Source organism: Ochotona princeps, chromosome X (assembly GCF_030435755.1).
Source record: "Ochotona princeps isolate mOchPri1 chromosome X, mOchPri1.hap1, whole genome shotgun sequence".
Classification (NCBI taxonomy): Eukaryota; Metazoa; Chordata; class Mammalia; order Lagomorpha; family Ochotonidae; genus Ochotona; species Ochotona princeps.
The window spans coordinates 2,815,166-2,837,524 of NC_080865.1; the positions used below are offsets into that span (position 1 = coordinate 2,815,166).

The window sequence follows — 22,359 nt, forward strand, 5'->3', positions numbered from 1 at the left end:
GCAGGAGCTAGATTGGAAGTGGAGCATCTGGGACTTGAACTTGCATTGCTATTTGTATGGGCTGCTAACATTGCAAGTTGAGGTTTAACTTGCTATACCACAGTACTGGCCCCTAGTGCTATTTTTTAAAATATAATTTTTATATAGTCATGATACTATTATCAATCAGAGTTATCATTGATATAATATCTAATCTGTAGATAATTTTAACAGTAATATATTTATCTGTTTATTTATTACTATTTGAAAGTCAGATTTACAAAGGAGAAAGATTTTCAGTTCTGCTGGTTCATTCATCAAGTGGCTGCAATAGCCAAAGCTGAGCCAATCTAAAGCCAGGAGCCAGGAACCTCTTCCGAGTCTCCCATGCAGGTGCAGGGTTCCAAGGCTTTGGGCTGTATTCTACTGCTTTCCTAAGCCACAAACAAGGAGCTGGATGGGAAATGGGGCAGCCAGGATTAGATTCTGCATCGATATGGGATCCTGGCACATGCAAAGCAAAGACTTAACAACTAGGCTACTTTGCAGGATCCAGATATTTAAATTTTTATCAACATTTTTTATATCCTCCATTGTTTCTTTTTCAGAATCCCTTGTATTGTGTTTAACTATCTTTTCTCAGTTTTATTGATCTGATACTGTTGCTCAGCATTTTAAAACATGATTTGCTTTTATTGGAAAAGAGAAATACAGAGTGACTCAACTGGGCCGTCTGTAGTCGCCAGACCCCTCAGGATCTCCCACATGGGTGCAGTGGCCCAAGGACTTAAGCCGCACTGCTTCCCTAGTTTGTCAGGGTGTGGTCACTTGGTAGGCCTGTAGTGCACAGAGCTAGGGAATAAATATCTGCTGAGTATGCTGAGTATGCATACTTATACATACATACATTTGTATCTGTGTAGGTGGATCAGTGTATTAAATACTGAGATTATATTATAAACTTCACTCTGTGTTTGTAATTCCCTTCTATGAGAATAAGGAACCAAGATCTCCTTATCCCCAATAAGTATGTTGGTATTTACTTACTCAATCCTGGAAGCTGCACAGCTAAGCTTTATACCACTGTGTAAAAGCAAGTAGCTAAACAGAGCACAATATTTGTTTATATTTCTTTTTGTTTGTAGTTTGAGGAGGGTAGGTAGTTAAAAGCTGTATTTGAAAGTTAAGTGGAGTTCATTCTTCATTCTTCAGTTCATTTCTAGTAGAGAAAGTTTCATTTGTTTATATTCATTCCATTTTGGATTCTTCCTTTCCTGTTACTTTTTTTTTTTTTTTGGAAGCACATGAAACATGAGCATGGGTTTAAAAGAACTATATGTAAAGGTAAGATAGGTTATTAGAATGCTGCAATGTAACACAGTTGTAATTGTGTTTGTTCTTTCAGAGGATCATTTAATACTTCACTGCCAGAACAAATATGTGAAAGTTCCTGCCAGCCATTCAGAATTCCTTTAGAAATTGTTCTGTCTGCACAACTTGCTGAGAAATTCCTTTTTTGGTGCCATGTTCTGTGGCTTCTATCAAAAGAGGAGTTTGTCTTCATGAAGATTCCTAACATTGGTAATGTGATGAATAAATTTGAGATCCTTGGGGTTGTAGGTGAAGGTAAGTTGACACCTCTTCATTCCTTGAATTTTTGGGCATTGCACCATTAATACCTACTGCAATAAATGCTTCTAATTTAGTTCTGCTCAGTCTAACCTGTAGCAATTGAGATATGCATCAAAGTAAAATATTATTAAAAATTACTCTTAGACTAGATGGATGTTACTTGCCTGCTAAGTTATTAACCTTTAAAACCCTTTAAAGTTTAAGAAATCAAGGATTCCTCTACACTGCATTAGCTGCATTCTTTTTCTTAGCAGACATGGTTTCTTTAGTCTTTTTTTTTTTTTTTTTTTGGTTATGTTTTATTTTTGTATTAGCTAGGCTTATTTTGAGTAGCTTAACATTTATTTGTATTGTTTTACTTAATATGTGGTAAATTAATGAATAAACAACTTCTGTTTCTTAAGAGAACACCAAACTGCAGATTCTAAATTTTGAGGCATGTAGTTTAGTCTTATTTTAATATCTCCAAAATGAGAATAAGTCCTTTAATCAGCAGGATGTCACGGGTTCATTGGCAGCACCTGTTATTTCTTCGTAGCATACAAAAAAATTCTTAAAACTAGTAGTATCATTGATTTAGTGATATATATGGCAATTCATTTTTCAAAAGATAACTTTCAGAAAAATTTCTTCCTGATTTTTCTTTCCAACTAATTTTTCTTGATGTAAAATAAGTGTAGAGATTTTAATAAAATATTCTGGTAATAAGGGTAGGTAATTATAATTTGGTTTAATTGCATTCATTTCTTTGGACCAAATGTTATAAAACTTAATGTTTCATAATTTTCAAATGAAATTTGAAAATTTACCTATGTGAATGGCAAAGATATTTAAGATTTTGCTGTTAAATTAACATCTTGTTAGGAATTGGCTCAGATTGAACATAGTTTTTGGGTGTTAACAGTTTAGAGGTTACGTAAAAATACAAGATAGGTATACTTTGTGAAATTTGGAAGGTGATACAGTTTTCTCATAATTTACATTTTCTAGGGACTTGTGAAAGACCTCATATTAGTTTGAAGTTGTAATCAGAACTGTCATGGTTATATATATTTTTCCTTGTAAACCACGTCAGATCTTGATTAGATAAAACAAATGCATGTGTATGAAGTCTATAAAAAAGTCTCTGCAGCAGACTCTACATTCCTGCAGCCTATAGACAGTGCACTTTCATGTTGCAGAAAAGCTGGCCTGAGAAGTTGAGGATTGCTTGGTTCTCTTGGGATTGGGAAGTTAAGCTGGATGGTTCCATCCTAACTATGATAATAAGATTCATCAGGCTCTGCTAAAGTGAGGGAGACTTGTTGGGCAGCACCTTTTCTCAGTTTGTCTCCATGATATCTCCTTTTTTGAATTTGCATGTAGGCTTTGCCTGTCTGCTGCTGTGTGTGTTCTTGATGCTAAAAAATTCGGTGGCCACATATTATATTTTCATTCTCTGAATTAGATTGTTCAGTTTAACTGGAATCTCAGGTTCCTAGGTATTTTGCTGTCAACTCTGTGTTCTCCCTCCATGGAAGTAGTGTTTGTCTTAGCTGAATAGGGTAGGTATCCCAAAAGCTAGTGACTAATATCATAGAAATACACCTGAGTAAGTGGTAGTTCTTGGCTTCTGTCCCCTTACCCTGAGTCTTGATTTATGGCAGAAAAGTAGTGACTCATGTTAGTTATGAATTGAAATGCTAAGACTTGTACAGTTTTGCCGCTCTGAGGAGATGTTTCAGTATACTGGGAGGGAGCTACATGTCTCGTTGGACAGATAGCATATTTGGTAGGCTCTATACTTGAACTTGTTATTAGAAAGTCATTGGTGTTTAAGTTACTTACAGTCTTTGAATTAATTTTCATTTACTTTCAGAGTTCTTAGGACTATAGCTTTTCTCCAAAAATGTTTTAAGTCTAAATTTAAAATGTGTCAAGTGAGATTTTCTTTGGAAAGGAAAATATTTAAAAATACTGTTTTGGAGAAATGATTTTTCTGCATACTTGATTTGTTAAACAATGTATAATGACACATCCATGCCCTAAATTTGGATGGCTCATTATTATTGCATTATTGATATTAAATATTGTCATTTTAGAAATCGCTATTATAACCTGTACCAAGAATCACTGTGAATATAGTGGAAGTTTGATTGCTTCAAGAGCCATAGTTTGTATTGCTGTCCCTGACTGTTTGCTTCTGTTTAATATAGGAGCGTATGGAGTTGTGCTTAAATGCAGACATAAGGTAAGGAAATGGATTTTTAAAAGAAAATATCCATGTATATTTAAACTGTTTTGAAATGGATACAGTGCTCTGTGGGCATATAATTAAAACTGTCTTGCTATAATGATGATGCTTAATGAAGCAGAATTTGAAAGTGAACCCAGAAAAAACAATGACTACTTTTGGATAAACTTGATCATGGTTAAGTAGGCATTAGCTCTTTGCAGTCACACACTATTTTTCAACTAGTCTGTGTATAGATGAAAAGTGGCCTGAAGGGGAGAGAAGAAAACATGGCAGGATGAAAAGAAGGAAATGAGGTAGGGAGAAATTGAGTTCACATTTAAGAACTTAAGCAAGAAGACATTTTGTTCCTTATTTTTCACGTAGGCCCTATAACTTAGATTGCCTGATGGAGTTGATTTCTAATTTTGAAGGGTAGTAGATATGTGTTTGGCTATGCATTAGGGCTTGTGATAATTACATATGATTATGATTACTGGCTTTAGTTGATCACCTTTGAGCAATCCTGAAGTCAACAAGAAGTTTGAAGTGAATCTTGCTGTAGATTCTGTGACTATGATGATAATTACAAAGTATTTAAGGAAGGTATTTTGATGTTTCCATTGTTGTTGCTCAGTGGTGAGCATGTTTTACTCCAAGACTGAATTTAAGATAGCAAGTATCGAAACTGTAACAATTACAAACATAAGGTTAAATATTTCCATTGTGATATGCCTAACCTGATTAGGAATATTTAGACTTGCTTTATTTTGCATATAATTTATTGAGGTCAAGTTTTTGTTTTCATGTGATTTTTAAAATATTTTTCATTTTTTTATTTTAATTTTATTTTTTAAAGCATTTATTTTACTTGAAAGTCAGAGTTACATAGAAGGAGAAGGAAAGACAGAGATATCTTCCATCTACTAATTCAGTTCCCAATTGATTGCAACAGCCAAAACTAGGCTGATCTGAAGCTGGGAGATAGAAGCTTCTTCCAGGTCTCTCAGCAGGTGCGGAAACCCAAGGCCTTGGACTGTCGTCCACTGCTTTCCTCGGCCATAAGCCGAGAGCTGGATTCAAAGTGGAGCAACTGGGACTTGAACTGGCACCCATACGGGATGCTAGTGCAATAAGGTGGAGGATTAGCCTACTATGCCTTGGGTCCAGCCCCTGTGATGTTTTGTAGTGATATAATTTGTCTAGATGAAGTTATAGATATAGCCTAAAAGATTTCATTTATTTGAAATTTGTAAAAACAGTTGGTTAATTAGTCAATTTGAGGGAGAAAGAAAGCACAAGAGCTTCTTTCCCTCCCACTTTTTACTCCCCAAATGCTCAAAATGCAGAATCTGGATCAAAGCATAGGTAGGAATTGAAAACTCAATCCTAATCTCTTGGTAAGAGTGACAAGTACCCAAGTGCTTGAGCCATCACCTGTTGGTCCCAAGAATGTGCATTGGTAGGAGGCTGGAGTCAGCAGCAGAGCTGAGACTTCAGCTCAGATACCCCAATACCAAATGTGGGCATCTTAGCTGCTATTCCTAATTTTTTTTTCTATTTGACACATGCTACTAATGGGTACTGTGTGATGTTTGAATACTTGTATACAATGTATAATGATCAAATCCTAAAGCATTTAATTTAACCTGTTGAATCTATCATCCCTTTGTAGTAATATATGTGTGTGATGTCATTTTATGTTTGCTTTTTATTTCCTATTACACTAAACACTACCCACCCTTTGAATGTAATGCTCTATGATAATATAATTTTGAATTTTAGATTACAAGCCACTTTTTTCCCTTTCTGTTTTTGAAATTATTTGCATTATTTTGTGTTGATAATAGTTACCTGAAGATCTCTGCCAGTAAATCCTTAGGAATGGTTTGACTACGATTGGTTCTTGATTAAGAATGATTATTAATTTATAATAATAAACTTAATCAAAATAAATTTAATACAAGAACAGCTTATTTAGAAGTATTACTATGGTTTGAAATTAAATGCAAAAAATCCCTGATGAATGCTATGCTTTTTTTCCACCCAGTTTGCAAAGCAGGATTTATTCAGGGAAAAAGAGAAAAAGGGCTCCTGCCATGGTGACATGGTGACAGGAGGGGGCTCCATGTGGAGGAAGGGAAAAGAACCCGAGTTAATGGTGAAGATGGTGTCTTTTAAAACTTCACTTCAAAGGAATTTCTCCAAAAACAAAGAAAAAATTCTGGTTTTCATGGTACCTGGCTGACACAAAAAGCTCAGAAAGGTATTCTGAGCTAACTTCCTCAGTCCTTTTCTGATGATAAACTGATCATTCAAGTACTATTCCCTTGACAATAGTCCAGAGGTAGAATTGGGCAGGCGCTTTAGGTCGGGAGTTAATATGTTAATTTTGCCCTTGTCTCTTGGGAGAAATATTCTTTGGTGAATTTAAGACATGGAGGAGAAATAAAATTTTTATATTTTAGAAAAAAAAACCTGGGGACCAGAAAACCCTACTATCCCATCTGACTACTATCCCATCTGACTCCTCACACCTTCTCCCTCCTCCCCGCCAGAAGAAGAAATCCTAACTGCTGTTGGGGGTGATGGGGTGACAACTACCGTAGCTACTTCATGCTGAAAGGGGCATTGTTGAGTAACAGCAGCAGTAAGGGTTCCTTCAAGGGGTAAGCTAGAGGTCCCCGGTAGAACACAGAAGTCATAAAAGGTGCCTGGCATGTTGTTTTGGGTCCTAGTGCTCCTTCATGTTGAAGTCCATCGTTGTAAACCTTAAGAGCCTCAGGAAGACATTGAGCCTAGAACAAAAAGCACAACACTGAAAACATTTCATTACAAGACTCATCTGGATCATAGCATAGATGGCAAAAGATTTAAAAGAGTTGTGAGTTACTATAACCCAGTAGTTTATAGCATTCTAGCAAGAATTTAGCAAAATTTTACACCTTAGGGCAAAGGCAAGTAATTAACTAGTTCTATCGTTCTAACAAGCCATGTATTGACAATTGTAGAACAGAAGAGTTTTAAGTAAATGAGCAGAGAAATCCCCAGTAATTTAGTAAATGAGGAAGACATGAACCCTGTCTCAGAGTAGTGAGGATGTCCTACCCCAGTGAAGCCTAGCATGAACTGAAGGGTTAGATGGCAAACATGCTCTGTCGGGAGCCTGGTCAGTGGTGCAGGCTGAGCAGTTACAGGCCAGTTAACTCTTCCCTAGAAAGGCTTCTTTTCTGAGCTTCTGGGTTAGTCTCTATCTCTGTCACCTGAGATAATTTGGGGCTCCTGAGATGCTCTGATGGTCACTGTAGGGGAGGGAAGAGGGGCAAAGCTAGCTAGGACAGAGAAGGCAGTGTCCAGAAGGAAACTTAGTCTTCCCTTCCACTGTGAGAACTGGCTGGGGCTCTTGGGTGCTGTTTCAAGGTGTCACTGAAGCCTGTGGAGGGCCTTGAGCCTGTGGAGTTTCCTGGGCTGACCCAAAGTACTTGGCCTTTAAGAGAAGTCAAATCTCCAGTGACCTTCTTGGTAGTTGGGACATGGTTCTGGGTGTCCTTTCTGATAATTCTTGGAAAAGTGTTCATTGCTTCTGCAGTGAAAAGCATTTGGGAAGCCTCCAGGGGTATTGGTGGAACCAGGAGTATACACTTCTCTTATCCTGCTCTCCCATGGGATCCCCTACTGGTCTCTGAGGTAAAAGACCATGGAAACCACCTTTAAGAGACTGTCAGGGTACTTTCAGGTCCCATTGTAAGTTTCTAAAGCTTTTTCCTAATGTCCAGTGCAGCTAAGAATCTATTATCCATACATCACCTTATTCTCTACACAGGATCTAATGGAATATACTTGAAGTGTTCCTCAAACATGTTAAAAAGGTGGGAGAGTTTCTCTGTGGCCCTAATCTCAGGGATTTATTCAAATCAAAAAGGTTTAGCTTAGCAATTCTCATTGAATGCTATGCTTTTAATAAGCTACCTTGAATTATAGTAACCTTCTAAAGCTTATTTTTTTCCCTTTTGTGGATATTATTTAGAGGAAATAAGCATAGTTTCCAGGTTAAATTTGACTCTTTCATGAAATCCTCTTCTGTAATGTGACTCCATTTCTACAACATAGCAAATAGAAACCTCTGTTTTAAATTTATATCTTTGGTTTTAAAAAAAGCTAGGATTTCTGAGATATGTGCATATCCTAGAATGTTGCACATGGGCATGCATACACACATGAAGGTACGGGAAAAATCTGGAATATGGACTTAAAAGTTATTTGTTTTGGTACAAAAATTTTGAAATCCCTTCAGTTCTTCTGTAATGCATCTTTCTCATGGACCTTTTGACAACCCCTGATATGCCTGGATTTCAAAAAAAATTTATGCCAAATAAATGTCTTTTAATTCTATATTCCATTAACTTTTTGCAATAAACTTTTTAAAGTATTTCATGTGTGTGGTACATTAATATCTCATATATATTATATATTATAGGCAATGCAATAACGCAGATATTTTCTCCCAGTCTTTGTTTTATTTCAACCTGTGGCCAGTTTGTTTACCTTATCTACATTTTCCTTCTGCCTTTTATGTAAAAAAATAAGGTTTATTAGTCTAACATATTCATCTTTGTCTTTGCTTATTTGTTAAAATACATTCCATATAACCTCATTTTTGTAACACATTGTTAAGTGCCAGCAAGATAAGCCTAGAGCGAAAATGGATGAGAATAGTTACCTCTGTTCTTAGGAAATCTGCTCTAAATGTGAACTCTGATTCCTGGTGGATATGTGGAGGGCACTTGGCGTTAGAAGACAGAAAACTCTCATTTTCTTTCCCTTACATGGCTTATGGTTTGTTTGAAGAGATAGAATAAGAATATATAGTTACAAAAATAACCTGTAATGTTGCTGCAAATAAAATGGCATCTAAAGCTTTGCTTTTTGTTGCCCTTCACCAGATGAGGGCCACACAGAGTAGCTCTCTAAGTGTTGTTCTTTTTTTTCTTTCAGGTATTTAAAAAGGTATTACTAGACGGAAAATTAAAGCATAAATTATTGCCCAACTCAGAGTAATATATCTCCTTTTAGAATCCTGCAGCTGTTGCTAGTCATTAGATTTGCTATAGTATATCCTTTTCTTAGCTAAAATTCAATTAAAATCTATACCCCATTGTCCAAAATTAGAGAATTTAAAGACTCTGGTAAGATTAACATTTTAGCATCAAACAAATACTTAATGTGTTGAAAGTGTATATAGTACTTCCTATTATAATATTGTATGTAAAAAAGTCATACCATTATATTTTGCATGCCTTTAAAAATATAGTGAAATGTTTATAAAAATGTCTAAGTTGGGCTTGTGATTACTTATGCATAGATATGTGTGATGACTTATGTATAAATTGGGTATCTTTTTGAATAAGTTCACAGTGTGTGTATATATATTTAAATAATTGCATATCCTATATTAAGTAAATATGAAACAAAGTTACTTATTTTAATCTGTATTAGGAGCTTAGAGGTCTCATTAATAATAGGTAGATCTTGTCTAAAAATATGTGATGTTGGACTATTCTAGGTTGGAGACCTTAATTGACTAAAAAAAAATTCTGCCCAATTAAAAAAAATATATATATATATATTCAGTATATGAAAACTTTTACCAGTGAATATTGAGTTTTTGTTTGTAACTCTTCCTAATATATGCATGCTTAGAAGGCATTCTGGGTTGGAGCTTTGCCTGCATATTTGCATTGTTGGTGTTTTCATTTTTCATTTGAAGTGCCTGTCCCTGTGAAGCATTTCACAACACAGGTTTCTTAGTAGAACCCCAGAAAGTTCATGCTGATAAGATTGGAGAATTGAGTGCAGTTGAAATAGGGTGATTTGCTTGGAATTTGTGGAGGGGGAGCCTGTGTAGCCTCATGCAAGTTGGAGATTGAAGCTTATTTGACATAGGACAGGCAAGTGCTGATCCATGTAGTTCTTTTCCTGTGGCTGGAGTTTAGAAAAGTTTTTGCTTGTTTTGAAGTTGTAGGTGTCAGACATCCACTGTTGAGATAGCTAATTGCACAAGGCTGTGAACAGTCCACTGGTTGACGTACAGCCTGTAAGTGTTCAATAAATGATCACAGTGCCTTAAGTCAAGGAACTGAGAATGAAGGGTGTAGTGGGAAGTTGTTGCAGAGTGATAAAAAAAAAAGCCCAAGTCTTGCATGCGCTAAAACTGGAGAAGCACTGGTATTAATTATCAGACTGGAAAACCTTTTTTAAGATTTATTTATTTTTCTTGGAAAGTCAGATATACAGAGAGGAGGAGAGACAGAGAGGAAGCTCTTCCATCCGATGATTCACTCCCCAAGTGACAGCAATGGTCGGTGTTGAGCCGAACCAAGGCCAGGAGCCAGGAACTTCATCCAAGTCTCCTATGTGGGTGCAGGTCCCAAGGCTTTGGGCCGTCCTCGACTGCCTTTCCAGGCCACAAGCAGGGAGCTGGATGGGAAGCAGAGCTGCTGGGATTAGAACTGGTGCCCATATGGGATCCTGGCGTGTTCAAGGTGAGGATTCCAGGCGCTAGGCTATCGCGCTAGGCCCAAGACTGGAAACTTTTAAAAGGTGTATAACTTAGGAGGGAAAAGTAATGAGTTCTGCTTTAATAATAAAGAGAAAAATGCCAGTAGATTATAAAACCTGATGCTAAAAAATATCACATACTGAACATCTGCCGTATGCCAGACACTCTTGTGGATGTTTTCATCCTCACAACAGCGCTACTCTACAGATGAGGGAACTGAGTCGTAGCATGAGTTTGTTACAGGACCAAGTTCATGCAGCTGATCAGCACTAGTATAAGCTTTGATGTAGCTTCAGAAAGAGTGTGAGTTGGAGCTGTGAGATAACATGTATCTCCTGAGAGGGAGCACAGAGCAGAAGGAAAGGGGGTTTAAAATGGTCAGACTAAAAGGAGGCCGGCCAGCCTCTTGAAAGTAAGGAAGAGAGTTTTTTTTTTTAAGACCAATATTCACCAACAGTGTAAGAATGCGTGAAATGAAAGAAAGATCCATTATGAGGCGGATTGAGAGGTGAGCAGCAGGGTCATTGTTGAATGACTCCTGTAACTGGAATGGTACAATGGATGCCAGAATGGAAGAGCTAAAGAAGAGAGGGGAGTTAAAGAAAACCTGGATTTGCCATTTTTCTCTTTTGAGAGTTGAGGAATAGAGCTTAGGAACACTAAAAAAAGAGCTAATCAGATCTGGACTCCTATTTCTCCCAAATAAAAGGCATTCTTGCCTGCATATCTGTTACTATTTGTCACAATTGATGGTATTACACTTAATTCTACTAAGTTACAGATATTGAATTAGTGATTCTTTTTTCTTTTTCTTATTAATTGAGCTTTTCCACCAAGTGCTGTATTAGAATTTGGTTGTTTTTCTTTCTTTTTTTGTTTTTTAAAGCTAGGCTATTTTAAGAAGATACTTGGAGAACAGTCAATGAACTCCCAGCAGTTTAACATTATTACTTGTAGTTACTTGAGGATATAGTTGCCTTGGACAAATGGCTCCCATCTAAAGCCATAATAAATGTTATTGTAAAACAAATTTTAGTTTTTGGATTTTGCATGTGAATTGAGTTTTAGAAACAAAAGTTAGTAAGTACATGAGAAATTGAGTATATGTAGTTAGCTATATTATTTACTTCCTCATTTCTTTACTCCTTTATCAAAATGAGGATTTTTAAAAAACATTTATTTATTTTCATTGGAAAGGCAGATATACAGAGAAAAGGAGAAACAAGAGGAAGATCTTTCATCCAATGATTCAATCCCCAAGCAGCGGCAGTGGCTGGAGCTGAGCCGATCCAAAGCCAGGAGCCCAGAGTCTCCTCTGGGTCTCCCACGCAGGTGCAGTGTCCCAAGGCTTTGGGCTGTCCTCGACTGCTTTCCCAGGCCACAAGCAGGGAGCTGGGGCACAAACCGACAGCCATATGGGGTGCTGGCGCGTGCAAGGGGAGGACTTTAGCTGCTAAGCTACCACACTGGCCCCAAAATGAGGATTCTTTCTGCATGCAATTTTGTAGTCTTTGAAGAAAATTATAGAGAAGCTTGAAGTTTTTAATAAAGTTGGCAAGAAGCTGAAAATATGTATTATTTCACTACAGTTGTTTAAATGACGGCTTGTAAATGACATTAAGTTACTACAAATGGTAAAAATGAATGAGATGCCAATGTTGAACTGGACTGCAAGTCAGGAACAAAGATAGGAGAGATCATTAATGAGTTAAAAAACAGTCTGCCAACTCCTCTTAAAAGACCCTCCAATAGGGTCATTGTTGCTGCATGGGTCTGTTCTCCACTGATTCTTACTGCTGAGTCAGTCATTAAGTGTAGAACTGACTGTGGGACACTGCAAAAGTCTCACCAAAACATTGTTGCAATTCTATTATCTTAATATTTTGTGTTTTAGATTGTGCTGGTTTGTGATTGTAAGAAAAAGTACCAGTGTTTATGCTGCCATTAACAATAAAAGGAATGATGGCTTATGTGTCATTTTCTAGGCAGCTCTGACTGCTTTAGGAATCCAGAAAAATTTGGGGACTTTGCAGACTGCTTGGTTGCATTTCTCTTTGTCATCCTTACCTGAATTTAGTGTCCCCCTTTTTGTTTTGGTAAAGGGGAGAAGGGCTGAATGCTGTTAGCTCTATCAGCACTGTAGTAGTCAGTACTAGCTCAGTCAACTCAGGAGACTGCCTCATTCTTCCTTTATACTGTGTTTCAATTGTTTCAAGAGAGATGAAGATCTTCCATCTGTGTTTGCTTGCTCCCCAAATGGCCGCAACAGCTGAGGGCTGGGATAAGCCAAAGCCAGGAGGTGGGAGCTTCATCTGGATCTCCCATGTGTGGAGGCCCAAACATTTGGGCCATCTTCTGCTTCTTTCCCAGGCACGTTAGCAGGGAGCTGGATCAGAAATGGAGCAGCTGGGACTTGAACCATTGCCTATATGGTTTGCTAGCATCATAGGCAGCAGCTTAGGCTGCTGAGCCACAACACTGCCTTTAGTGCTTTGGTTTTTAAATCATTGTTTCTTCCTTCTTGTCTACAGCATGAGTTGTGCGGGATATTCTCCCAGTGTTCCACATTGAGATCCTCGGATCATCTTTGATCTCTCTGCAAGAATCCTTGCTAGCTTGTCACAGCTCTCCACTGTGTCCTTTGGTTTTTTAAGTTAGTGTTGTTCATTCAAAACCTCTTGGTTGACTTTAAAGTCTGTTTTATGCTTACTTTAAAGCATAAATAGGTGAAAGAAAATGACATCCTTTACCTTCTTAAGATGACTAATTTTCTAAATCTCTAATAAATGCAGTACTTAAGTGATTTATACTCTAGCTCTTTAATGCCACTTTAAGAGCTTAGGAGCAGAAATCGGAGTGGATCACTTTTCCAATCACCCCTGAAAAGTATATTCACTGATGGTGTAAAAAATTACTCATTTGTAAATGCCTGTATAGTGGATAGTCTTAAATAGTTAACCATAATTATCTGTCCTTTGTGGAAGCCACTGACTGGAAATTAGTGCACAATTATTCCTACATCAGAAGAAATCCAGCTCTGAAATTATAATTTATTTTATTTTATTTTTATCGGAAAAGCAAATTTTAAAAAAAAGGGGAGAGGCAGAAAAGATCTTCCATTTGCTGCTTCACTCCCCAAGTAACCACAATGACTGGAGCTGAGCCAGTTCAAAGCCAGGAGCCAGGATCTTTTTCTGGGTCTCCCATGCAGATGCAGGGTGCTAAGGTTTTAGGGCATCCTCTGCTGCTTTCCCAGGCCACAAGCAGGGAGCTGGATGGGAAGTGGAGCAGCTAGGATATGAACTCATATGGGATCTTTGCGCGTGCAAGGCGAGGACTTTAACTACTAGGCTATTGTGCTATGCCCAATAATGTATAATTTGAAGCCAGAGCTCATATTCTATGTTTTTGAAGTTTAATATTAATAGTTCTGTATTTAGACATTACTTTCATTTGTTAAAGCACTGAAGTTTCAATTTTAAAAATGAAAACATTTTAGCTACCTCCTTTACTTAAAGCAATATGTTGTATACATGAAATTATGAAGTAAATTTCAACCAAATATCTGTTTAAGAAAAGTCAGTTGAATACCTACAAAATATGGTGTGCTTCACCATGTACTAGTTCTAGGGAAATCAGTAAAATCTTTCTTATTAAAGAATTTAGCATGGATAAATGGGTAAATGTAAGGTTATTTTTTCTACTGTCAGGAGGCCTTAAAATTGAGCTGAGGGGAAGTAAATTTGAGAGAGTTTGGTAGTTGAAATCACAGTGTGAGGACCCGGTGTGGTGACCTAGTGACTAAAGTCCTCGCCTTGCACACGCCGGGATCCCATATGGGCGCTGCTTCTAATCCCTGCTGCCCCGCTTCCCATCCAGCTCCCTGCTTGTGGCCTGGAAAGGCAGTCGAGGACGGCCCAAAGCCTTGGAACCCTGCACCCACGTGGGAAACCTGGTGGAAGTTCCTGGCTCCTGGCTTGGGATCGGCTCAGCGCCGGCTGTTACAGTCACTTGGCAAGTGAATCATCGGATGGAAGATCTTCCTCTCTGTCTCTTCTCTCTGTATATCTGACTTTGCAATAAAAATAAATAAATCTTAAAAAAAATCACAGTGTGAAATCTTTCCCTTTTTTTTTTTTTTCAATAAATTCCCTAGTGAGGTCTGCTGTGAAGAAGCTGCTCAGATCTGGAGTTGGTAAGCTGCAGCCTATGGGCTGACTGTGACCTACCACCTGTTCTAGTTTGAAACACAGGAACACTGATTCGTTTCAGGAGTTTCTGTTTATGCTTTTGTGATGTGGTGACACAGGCTGTAACAAACTCTGACCCATGAAGCCTGAAATACTAATTATCTATACTTTTAGAGAAAATGTTTGCTGATTTATGAAACTTAGCAAGCTCCAACAAGGATAATAATATGATGGAGAGAGTGTGTTTGTCTCTTCGTCCCTCCCTGAAGAATAGGTTAATGATACAGACTTGGGTAAATCCTTTTAAATGCTGAGGAGGAAATTTGTGTTAGTTATCTCTTTCATGTATCAACTGTCAGAACAAAGAAGTGGAATTTGCTGGGGACTGGGTAGAGAGACACATACATTCTGTTCACTCTTTCCCCTAAGTCTGACCTAAATAGTTCTCTTGAACAATGAACAAAAAGAAGAAAATAGTTTTCATTGAGACTGTGAGAAAAAAATTCTTCAGCTTAATAAAAGGGTATCCTCACAAGTATGAAGAATAAAATTCTTTTGAGAAAAACATTTGAGATATCGTTCCAAAATGATTCAAGTGATTTGAATAAGTAGTGGTAATGCATTTCAAGTGCTTCTTCTAGGCATTATACTAGCTGCTTTATTTTCATTTTTTAAATCCTCATATCTGTAGCAGAAGAAATTACTGAAACAAGTGGCAAGAGAGATCATTTTATGTCTAAAAGCACGCACTTTCTAACCATTCCTTATTCTGCTATTTTTGCTGATAACTTTCCAGTTATGTATTTTGCACATATTCCTTGTTCCTGGCATGCCTTTTATTTTTTTTAAAAAAGATTTATTTATTTTTGTTGAAAAGGCAGATTTACAGAGAAGAAAAAATAGAGAAAGATCTTCCATCCACTGGTATACTCCTTAAATGGTTACAGTTGTTTGAGCTGAGCTGATGCACTGCCAGGAGCTTCTTCCAGGTCTCTCACGTGGTTGCAGGCTTCCAAGGACTTGGGCCTGCCTTCATTACTTTCTGAAGCTATAAGCAGGGAGCTGGATGGGAAGTGGAGCATCTGGGATACGAACCAGTGCCCATATGGGATCCCGGAGCTCTGCAAGGGGAGGATTAGTCAAGTGAACCATCGTGTGGGGGCCCATGTGTTTTTGTTCTTGAAACTGTCTGTAGTAGTACAAACAGATTTACATTTTTATTAAGCCTTCTTAATTTTTTCACGGGCCATTTTTTTTATGTATTTAGTGCTGACCACAAAGTTCAAGGTCACTCTAGGTTTTCTGGGTTATCGGCTGGAAATTTTGCTTTTTACGTGGATCTCTGGTCTGATTAATTTTGAGTTAGTTTTTGTGCAAGTTGTAAGGCAGCATTTACTGGGGAGACTGCTTCCTCCACTGGGTTGCCTTTCTCGCCAGTCAGGTGGCTGTATTTGTGTGGAGTGTGCTGCAGTGATGCTATGTGTTTTATTCTTCACCAATACCACGCTGTCTCAATCACTATAGCTGTATAGTAAATCTTACAGTTTGGGAGAATCACTCCTCTGACTTTGTTGTTTTTCTGTATTGAGTTGGCTCTTTGGGATCTTTTGCCTCTCCATATATTGTTTAAAATGAGTTTATCATTGTTCACAAAGCTGCTTTGTGAGGTTTTGACTGGGATTGCATTGATCAAGGTGAGAAGAATTAGCATCTTAATATTGAATCTTCCAATTCATGAATACAGAATACTGCTTCCTTTATTTGGATTGTTAAAAATTTCTTTCAACAACCTTACGTAGTTTTTCATATAGAGAATCTGCAAATATGTTGTTGGCCTTATGGAGAAGTCCTTTTATGGGAGCACAAATGTAAATCATGTTCTGTTTCTGATGTCAAATTCTAGTTCTTCATTGCTGGTATGAAGGGACTTATTTGACTTTTATGCTGAGCTTGTTTCCTGTGACCTTGCTATAATTGTTTACTAGTATGAGTTTTATTTCTCCTTTCCAATCTGTACTTTCTGCTTCCTTTTGTTGTCTAATAATGTTAGTTACGACTTTCAGTACAGTTTGAATACAAATGGTAAGAGGAGATAGCCTCATCCTCATCCTTGGGTGTAAATCATTCCATTTGTAACTGGTAAGTACAAGTTAGTTGTAGTTGTGTGTGTATGTTATTTATCAGGCTGAGGAAGCCCTGTTTCTAAATTACCAACAGGTTTGTTTTTTTAAAATAACAGTGTGTATTGAAGTTTCTCAAAAAATGGGGGTTTTTTTTTTGCAGTCAGTGGATTTTTATGGACCCTGTACTATGTGCCACTATTCTAGATGCTAGTACAAAACGAAGTCTTTGCTGTTGGGAGCTCATGCTCCAGTGTGGGGAACAGAAAGTAAACAAACATTAGGGATAGGTTAAATATTTGAAGATGATAAACGCTGCAGAAGAAATAGAGTAAGGGGCATGAGACATGTAGGGAGGGCATGTGAACGGCTTCCAGTGGGCAGTCATTGAGCGACAGTCAAGTTCTCCCAAAAGCTGTCTGGGGGTAGAGTGTTCTAGACAGAGTTGACAACCTATGTGGAGACCTTGTAGTAGGAGAAGCTGAGTCCAGCAGTAAGCAGGATTACGATAGGTCAGACAGTCAAAGAAGAAATAGCGCATGAGGCAGGACCGAGGAGTCCCTGTAAAGTTTTCATCAGAAGAGTGTCTAGTGTTTCCTAGTAGGATCAGGCTGATGTGAACAGATGCTGATTGGCAATGATAGAGCCCAGCCAGGAGTTTAGTGCAGAATTCAGCCACCATGAGATGATGGTGCTTTCAGCCACTGTTACAGCAGAGTGGATTCTTGGTTGATCATAAAAGAAAGAGGAGTCTGGAACCACAGCGAGGCTTGTGTAAGCACAGGGGAAGATATTGCCATCAACCTAGATTGTCAGACTTTGGGAGGAGCAGGTCCTGCTTTGTTGTGATGCTGGAGCCAGGGTCTGGAGGCAGCAGGAAGCAGCAGGAGGCAGTGGGAGGCAGCAGGAGTTCAGCTGATGTTGTCTAGGAGGCGTGCCCATGGAAATGTCAGCTAGGTGGCCGACTCTGCAAGTTTGACGTTGCTGGGAGAAGCCAGAACAGCAGGTACATGGGTGTTGGCAATACACAGCTGGTATTTCAAGCCAGAAGGTAAACACATACATACTTTCAAATGGAATTTTTTCAAATACCTGCAAAGAACGAGGTGGAAAGGGAGACCCAAGTTGTTGGGTGGGGAGGTATTTTATGAAAGCTGGCCGAAGAAGTTCTTTCTGGGGAAAGCCTGCGTGCTTTCTGAGAGGAAGAGAGAAGGGGGGAGGGAGTGAGAACGCATGCTGGGAGTCTGGCAGTGCACTGGTCCTGAGGGCTTTCCAGCCAGAGCAAAGGCCCTCGGGCTGGCAGAGCTGGCCGTGTTGAGAGGGACAGGCCTGAATCTTCCTGTGCTGTGCAGTTACAGGACAGCTGATGGCAACGGTCATCCAAAGGACGTTGACAGTTGTTCCCCAAAGCCACACACATTGGGTAACTATGTAGCTCCAATACTTCAGAGCCAATCGTGTTAACTGGTGAACTTGGACAACCCAGAGTCACGCTTTTATGATGACAGGGGCGGCTGTGGGCTTTTCGGCTGTGCGTGGGCTGCCTCACCAGCGTCACTCTGAGGTAACAGCCTTTCTTTGCAGTTCCCTAGGGCAGGTGGTTTCCTCCACTACAGGTCAAACAGTGGGAAGGTTGAAACTTTTCACATTGTACAGACAAGGCTGGTCACCTCTCGAAGTGTTGTGTAAGCCTGCATTGCTCATCCGTCCTTGCATTTGTCTGCTTCTTTTGCACCAGAGCCCTTAACGTAGTAATCATAGTTATTTGAAATTTTCTATCTTATAATTCCCAAATCTGTGCCGTAACTGAGTCTGATTCTGATGCTTATTTTGCTTATTGAGCCTTTTTTTCTTGCTATTTTGTCAGTGTGCTAATTTAAAAATAAGCAGAGAGAAAGAGAGGGAGAGATCTTGCTGCCGCTGGTTTATTCCCCACATACCTGCAACAGCTGAAGTTAGACCAGAAGAGGCCAAGTGCCTGGAATTCGCTCTGAGTCTCCCATGTGAGTGGCAGGCACACAATTACTTGAGTTATTGCCGGCTACTTCATAGGGTCTATGTTAGCAGCAAGCTGGAATTGGGAGTGGAGCCAGGACTTGAACCTGGGCACTCTGATACGGGATGTGGGTGTCCCAAGCAGCTTCTTGCCTACCAGGCCAATGCTTAGCCTGTAATTTTTTTTAAAGCTATGTATGATGTATTGGGCAACAGGAAGTGAGATAAATAGACCTTTGATATAAAGTTTGATGTTATTCTATGAGCTGGGTTATCTTTAATATTCATATATTAGCAAGTTTAGTTTTCTTGAATGCCTTTATTTTTTCCTTCGTGTTGTCTTTGGGTTTCCCTAAAAACTCTTTTTTAAATTGAGTCGGTGTCTTGCAACTCTTTCTGTGCATTCCTCTGCTCCTCTGGAGAGCTGTTAAAGATTTTGAAGAAGGGAAAATATGGTATATTTTTCGTCTTTGTTGAATCTAAATCTTTGGTTACAACCTTTAAAAATGTCTCCTGTCCTCCTCCTGCCTCTGACCCCAAGCCCCTACTGGTCAAGTGAAACTGGAAGGCTGTTTCTAATAAGTCCTCCTCTCCTAGGACACGTGAGCCTCTAGGGAGTTTCCCCTTGGCCACATTGCAAGACAATTACTCTCCCTTTCTTCTCCCCAAAGAAGAGGCTTCCTGGGAGAATCTTATTCCTGGGGGTATTTCAGAATGATTGCATTCCTTCCCCTTTTATCAAAAGAGGGGTTTTTCTTGGCTCTTTCCAGTGAGAGCCTGGTGCGAGTGCACTGTGGAGGCCTTGCCTTCTGGATGGGTCGCTAGGCGTTCCCTTTCACCTTTGCCACAGCTTTCTTTTCAGTTTCCTTGCAAGTGTGCGACTGCTGCTCCTCGCGCTCAGGGAAGCTGCTGGTAGGTGTGCTTCCTGGAGTTACGGCTCTGACTTCAGGAGGCCAGTTTGCCCTGTGACCTCAATTTATGCATGGGTCTAAGGGAAAAAAGGTGATTTTCAATTTGTAGGGTTTTTTTTTCTTGTTGTAAGGTTGAGGATGATGGGTGTTCAAGTATTTCAATGTCAGACTAAAGCTGGAGTTCTTTGTTTATATTTTAAAAGCTGAAATATCTTGTCCGGTTTAAAAATAATGTTCAGCAAGATGCTTTTAACTTTCCTGTGATCCATTTGCTTAGCTGAGATGAGTCATTCTCAGTTATTCCCATCCGTTTGAACCTTAGATCTCTGTATTTTCATGTGCTTTAGTAAGAACTCTTTCAGAACAAAATATTTCGAAAACTTAGGAACTTTAAGTAGTTCTTGAAAATTGCCAATAACTTCAACTTTACCACAATGTTTATATCTAATAATTATCCCCCCATAGTACAATTTTTTCTTAAGATTTATTTATTTTTACTGGAGAGGCAGATTTATATAAAGAAGGAGAGACAGAGAAAGATCTTCCATACACTGTTTCATTCCCCAAGTGGTGGCAAATGCTGGATCTGAGCCAATCAGAAGCCAGGAGAAAGGAGCTTCCTCCAGGTCTCCCACGCGGGTGCAGGATCCCAATGCATTGGGCTGTCCTCGACTGCTTTCCCAGGCCACAAGCAGCGAGCTGGATGGGAAATGGAGCAGCCAGGATATGAACCGGTGCCCATATGGGATCCTGGTGTGTACAAGGTGAGGACTTAAGCCATTAGGCTATAGCACTGGGCTCCAGTTTTTTCTTTCTTTTTTTTAAAATCAGATATCTTATATAAACCATACTAAAGTAATCCTAAGGAGTCTTGTCTACTTATCATCTCAGCCCACTTGTTTTTGAAAAAGGAACTCAGTTTTCTTGGTGTTTTGGTTGTCTCCGGAGGCCAGGAAGAGTTTAAATTTGAAAAACAGAATAAATGCAGCACCCAGATGCTGCCAATGGTTGATTTTCAGTTAACCTTGAAAAATGTATTAATTATAAACTGTGGATCATGGTGACTAACTGAATAGTATTATTTCAGAATCTGTGAGATAGAGGCTAACACATTGTTTAGGCAACTACTCTGTGTACTTTAAAGATTTATTTATATTTATTGGAAAGGCAGATATACAGAGAGGAGGAGGATAGAGAGGAAGAACTTCTGTCCAATGGTTCACTCCCCAAGTGACCACAACGACTGGTGCTGAGCTGATCTGAAGCCAGGAGCCATGGGTGCAGGGTCCCAAGGCTTTGGGCCGTCCTCGACTGCTTTCCCAGGCCACAAGCAGGGAGCTGGATGGGAAGCAGGGCCGCTGGGATTAGAACCAGAGACCATATGGGATCCTGGCACGTGCAAGGCGAGGACTTTAACCACTGCGCTATCACGCTGGGCCCTACTCTGTGTACTTTAAAGCCTTATAAAGTGATCACTTACTAAACATTTTCCTTCATATAGACCTCTGTTCTTATCTAGGATAGCAGTTATAGCTAACCTTGGGCTGTTATAACAGTGTAAATTTCACGAAACTTGCCCCTTTCAGTTTTACGTTTCTTACTGAATCTGCTCTGGAGAACGGCTAGTAAACAAAGAAACAAATCAGCTGTGTGGTACTGCAGACGGTGTGTTTATTGGCAAATTCGTATTTTTATCTCAATAAATATTTTTCTCTAAACATTTAAAATTAGTATTTTTTGAGGATTGAAGTTTTGTGTAGATATGGAGAATTAAAATCATGATTTTAAGATACTACATAAAATTTGATTTGAAATGATTTGCTATACTGAAAGGGTTGGATGAAATAATTTTTGCCATATAATGACTTAGCTGTGGTTCACTGTAAGGAAAGATATTTGTTTAGCATGCTGTGAATTTAAGACAGAAGCTGTTCACTGTGCATTTGTTTGGAAGACCAGAATCTCCTTTTCTGCCCTCGGGTTCTCTACTGCCGCCAAGTGGATACCTGGGGTAGCTCGCTCTAGTCCTGGTCTCAGACCATGCCACCAGTTCCTTTGTCCACTGCTTGGTAGCTGCCTGTTATTTACTTGAGCACCTGTGAATTCTACTCTTTCAGTTCTGTGTACCTGCTGCTTCCTTCACTTGGCAATGCTTTGCTCACTCCTTGCTTGGCTGTTTAGTCTGGGCTGGGTTTCCTGATTCTCTGCAGTTGTGTATTCACTTGCCTTTTTCCTAAGATACGTATCCCTGCCTCCTGCTTCCCCCACATGCCAACCAATATTTTTGAAATGAGGATGTACTTTAACATTGGATACCTTGATTCCTTTCTGAGTGGTGGGTAATAAAAATGGTTCATCTTATTATTAGTTATATCTTAGATTTAATAACATATTGCACTTTTAATTTGGTTCCTCATTTCCTTCCCCAAGTTGATTGTGAGTTCCACAAATAAAGGAATAATGTTTTACTCACCAGTAGGAACCAGTGCCCAGTATAGTACCTGGCACCTTGTAGGCGCTGAATAAATAATGGTTCAATGAATGTAATTATCTGTTTGGCAGATGTTGGCCTCAGTTCTTCTGAGGATGAATCAGTTGATATATGAGTATGAATTGTTAATTCCATTTCTGTCTTTGAGTCACTATTTTTGGAGATTACTTTATTCTGGAATTGAAGGAGACCTTTAGATTCGTCTGTTTCGTTCCAGCATTTATGTAACTTGTCCCATTATAGAGCCGTGCATGTTCTTCCTTAGGAGCA

The 22,359-nt window shown here is 39.0% G+C and overlaps 1 protein-coding gene across 4 annotated transcripts in view; it reads left to right on the forward strand.

The window, feature by feature from the left end:
- CDKL5 (cyclin dependent kinase like 5) overlaps positions 1 to 22,359 on the forward strand; it is a 205,190-nt gene that overhangs the window by 58,191 nt on the left and 124,640 nt on the right. For 3 of the 4 annotated variants that reach the window (XM_004597484.2, XM_058658520.1, XM_058658517.1), the window contains exons 2-3: positions 1,385 to 1,605; positions 3,807 to 3,841. In XM_004597484.2, the coding sequence (XP_004597541.1) occupies positions 1,542 to 1,605; positions 3,807 to 3,841 (99 nt within the window). In that variant the 5' untranslated portion in view covers positions 1,385 to 1,541. Of the gene's footprint in view, positions 1 to 1,384; positions 1,606 to 3,806; positions 3,842 to 22,359 lie in introns of those variants that run through there. The other variant, XM_058658518.1, reaches the window with a different exon arrangement.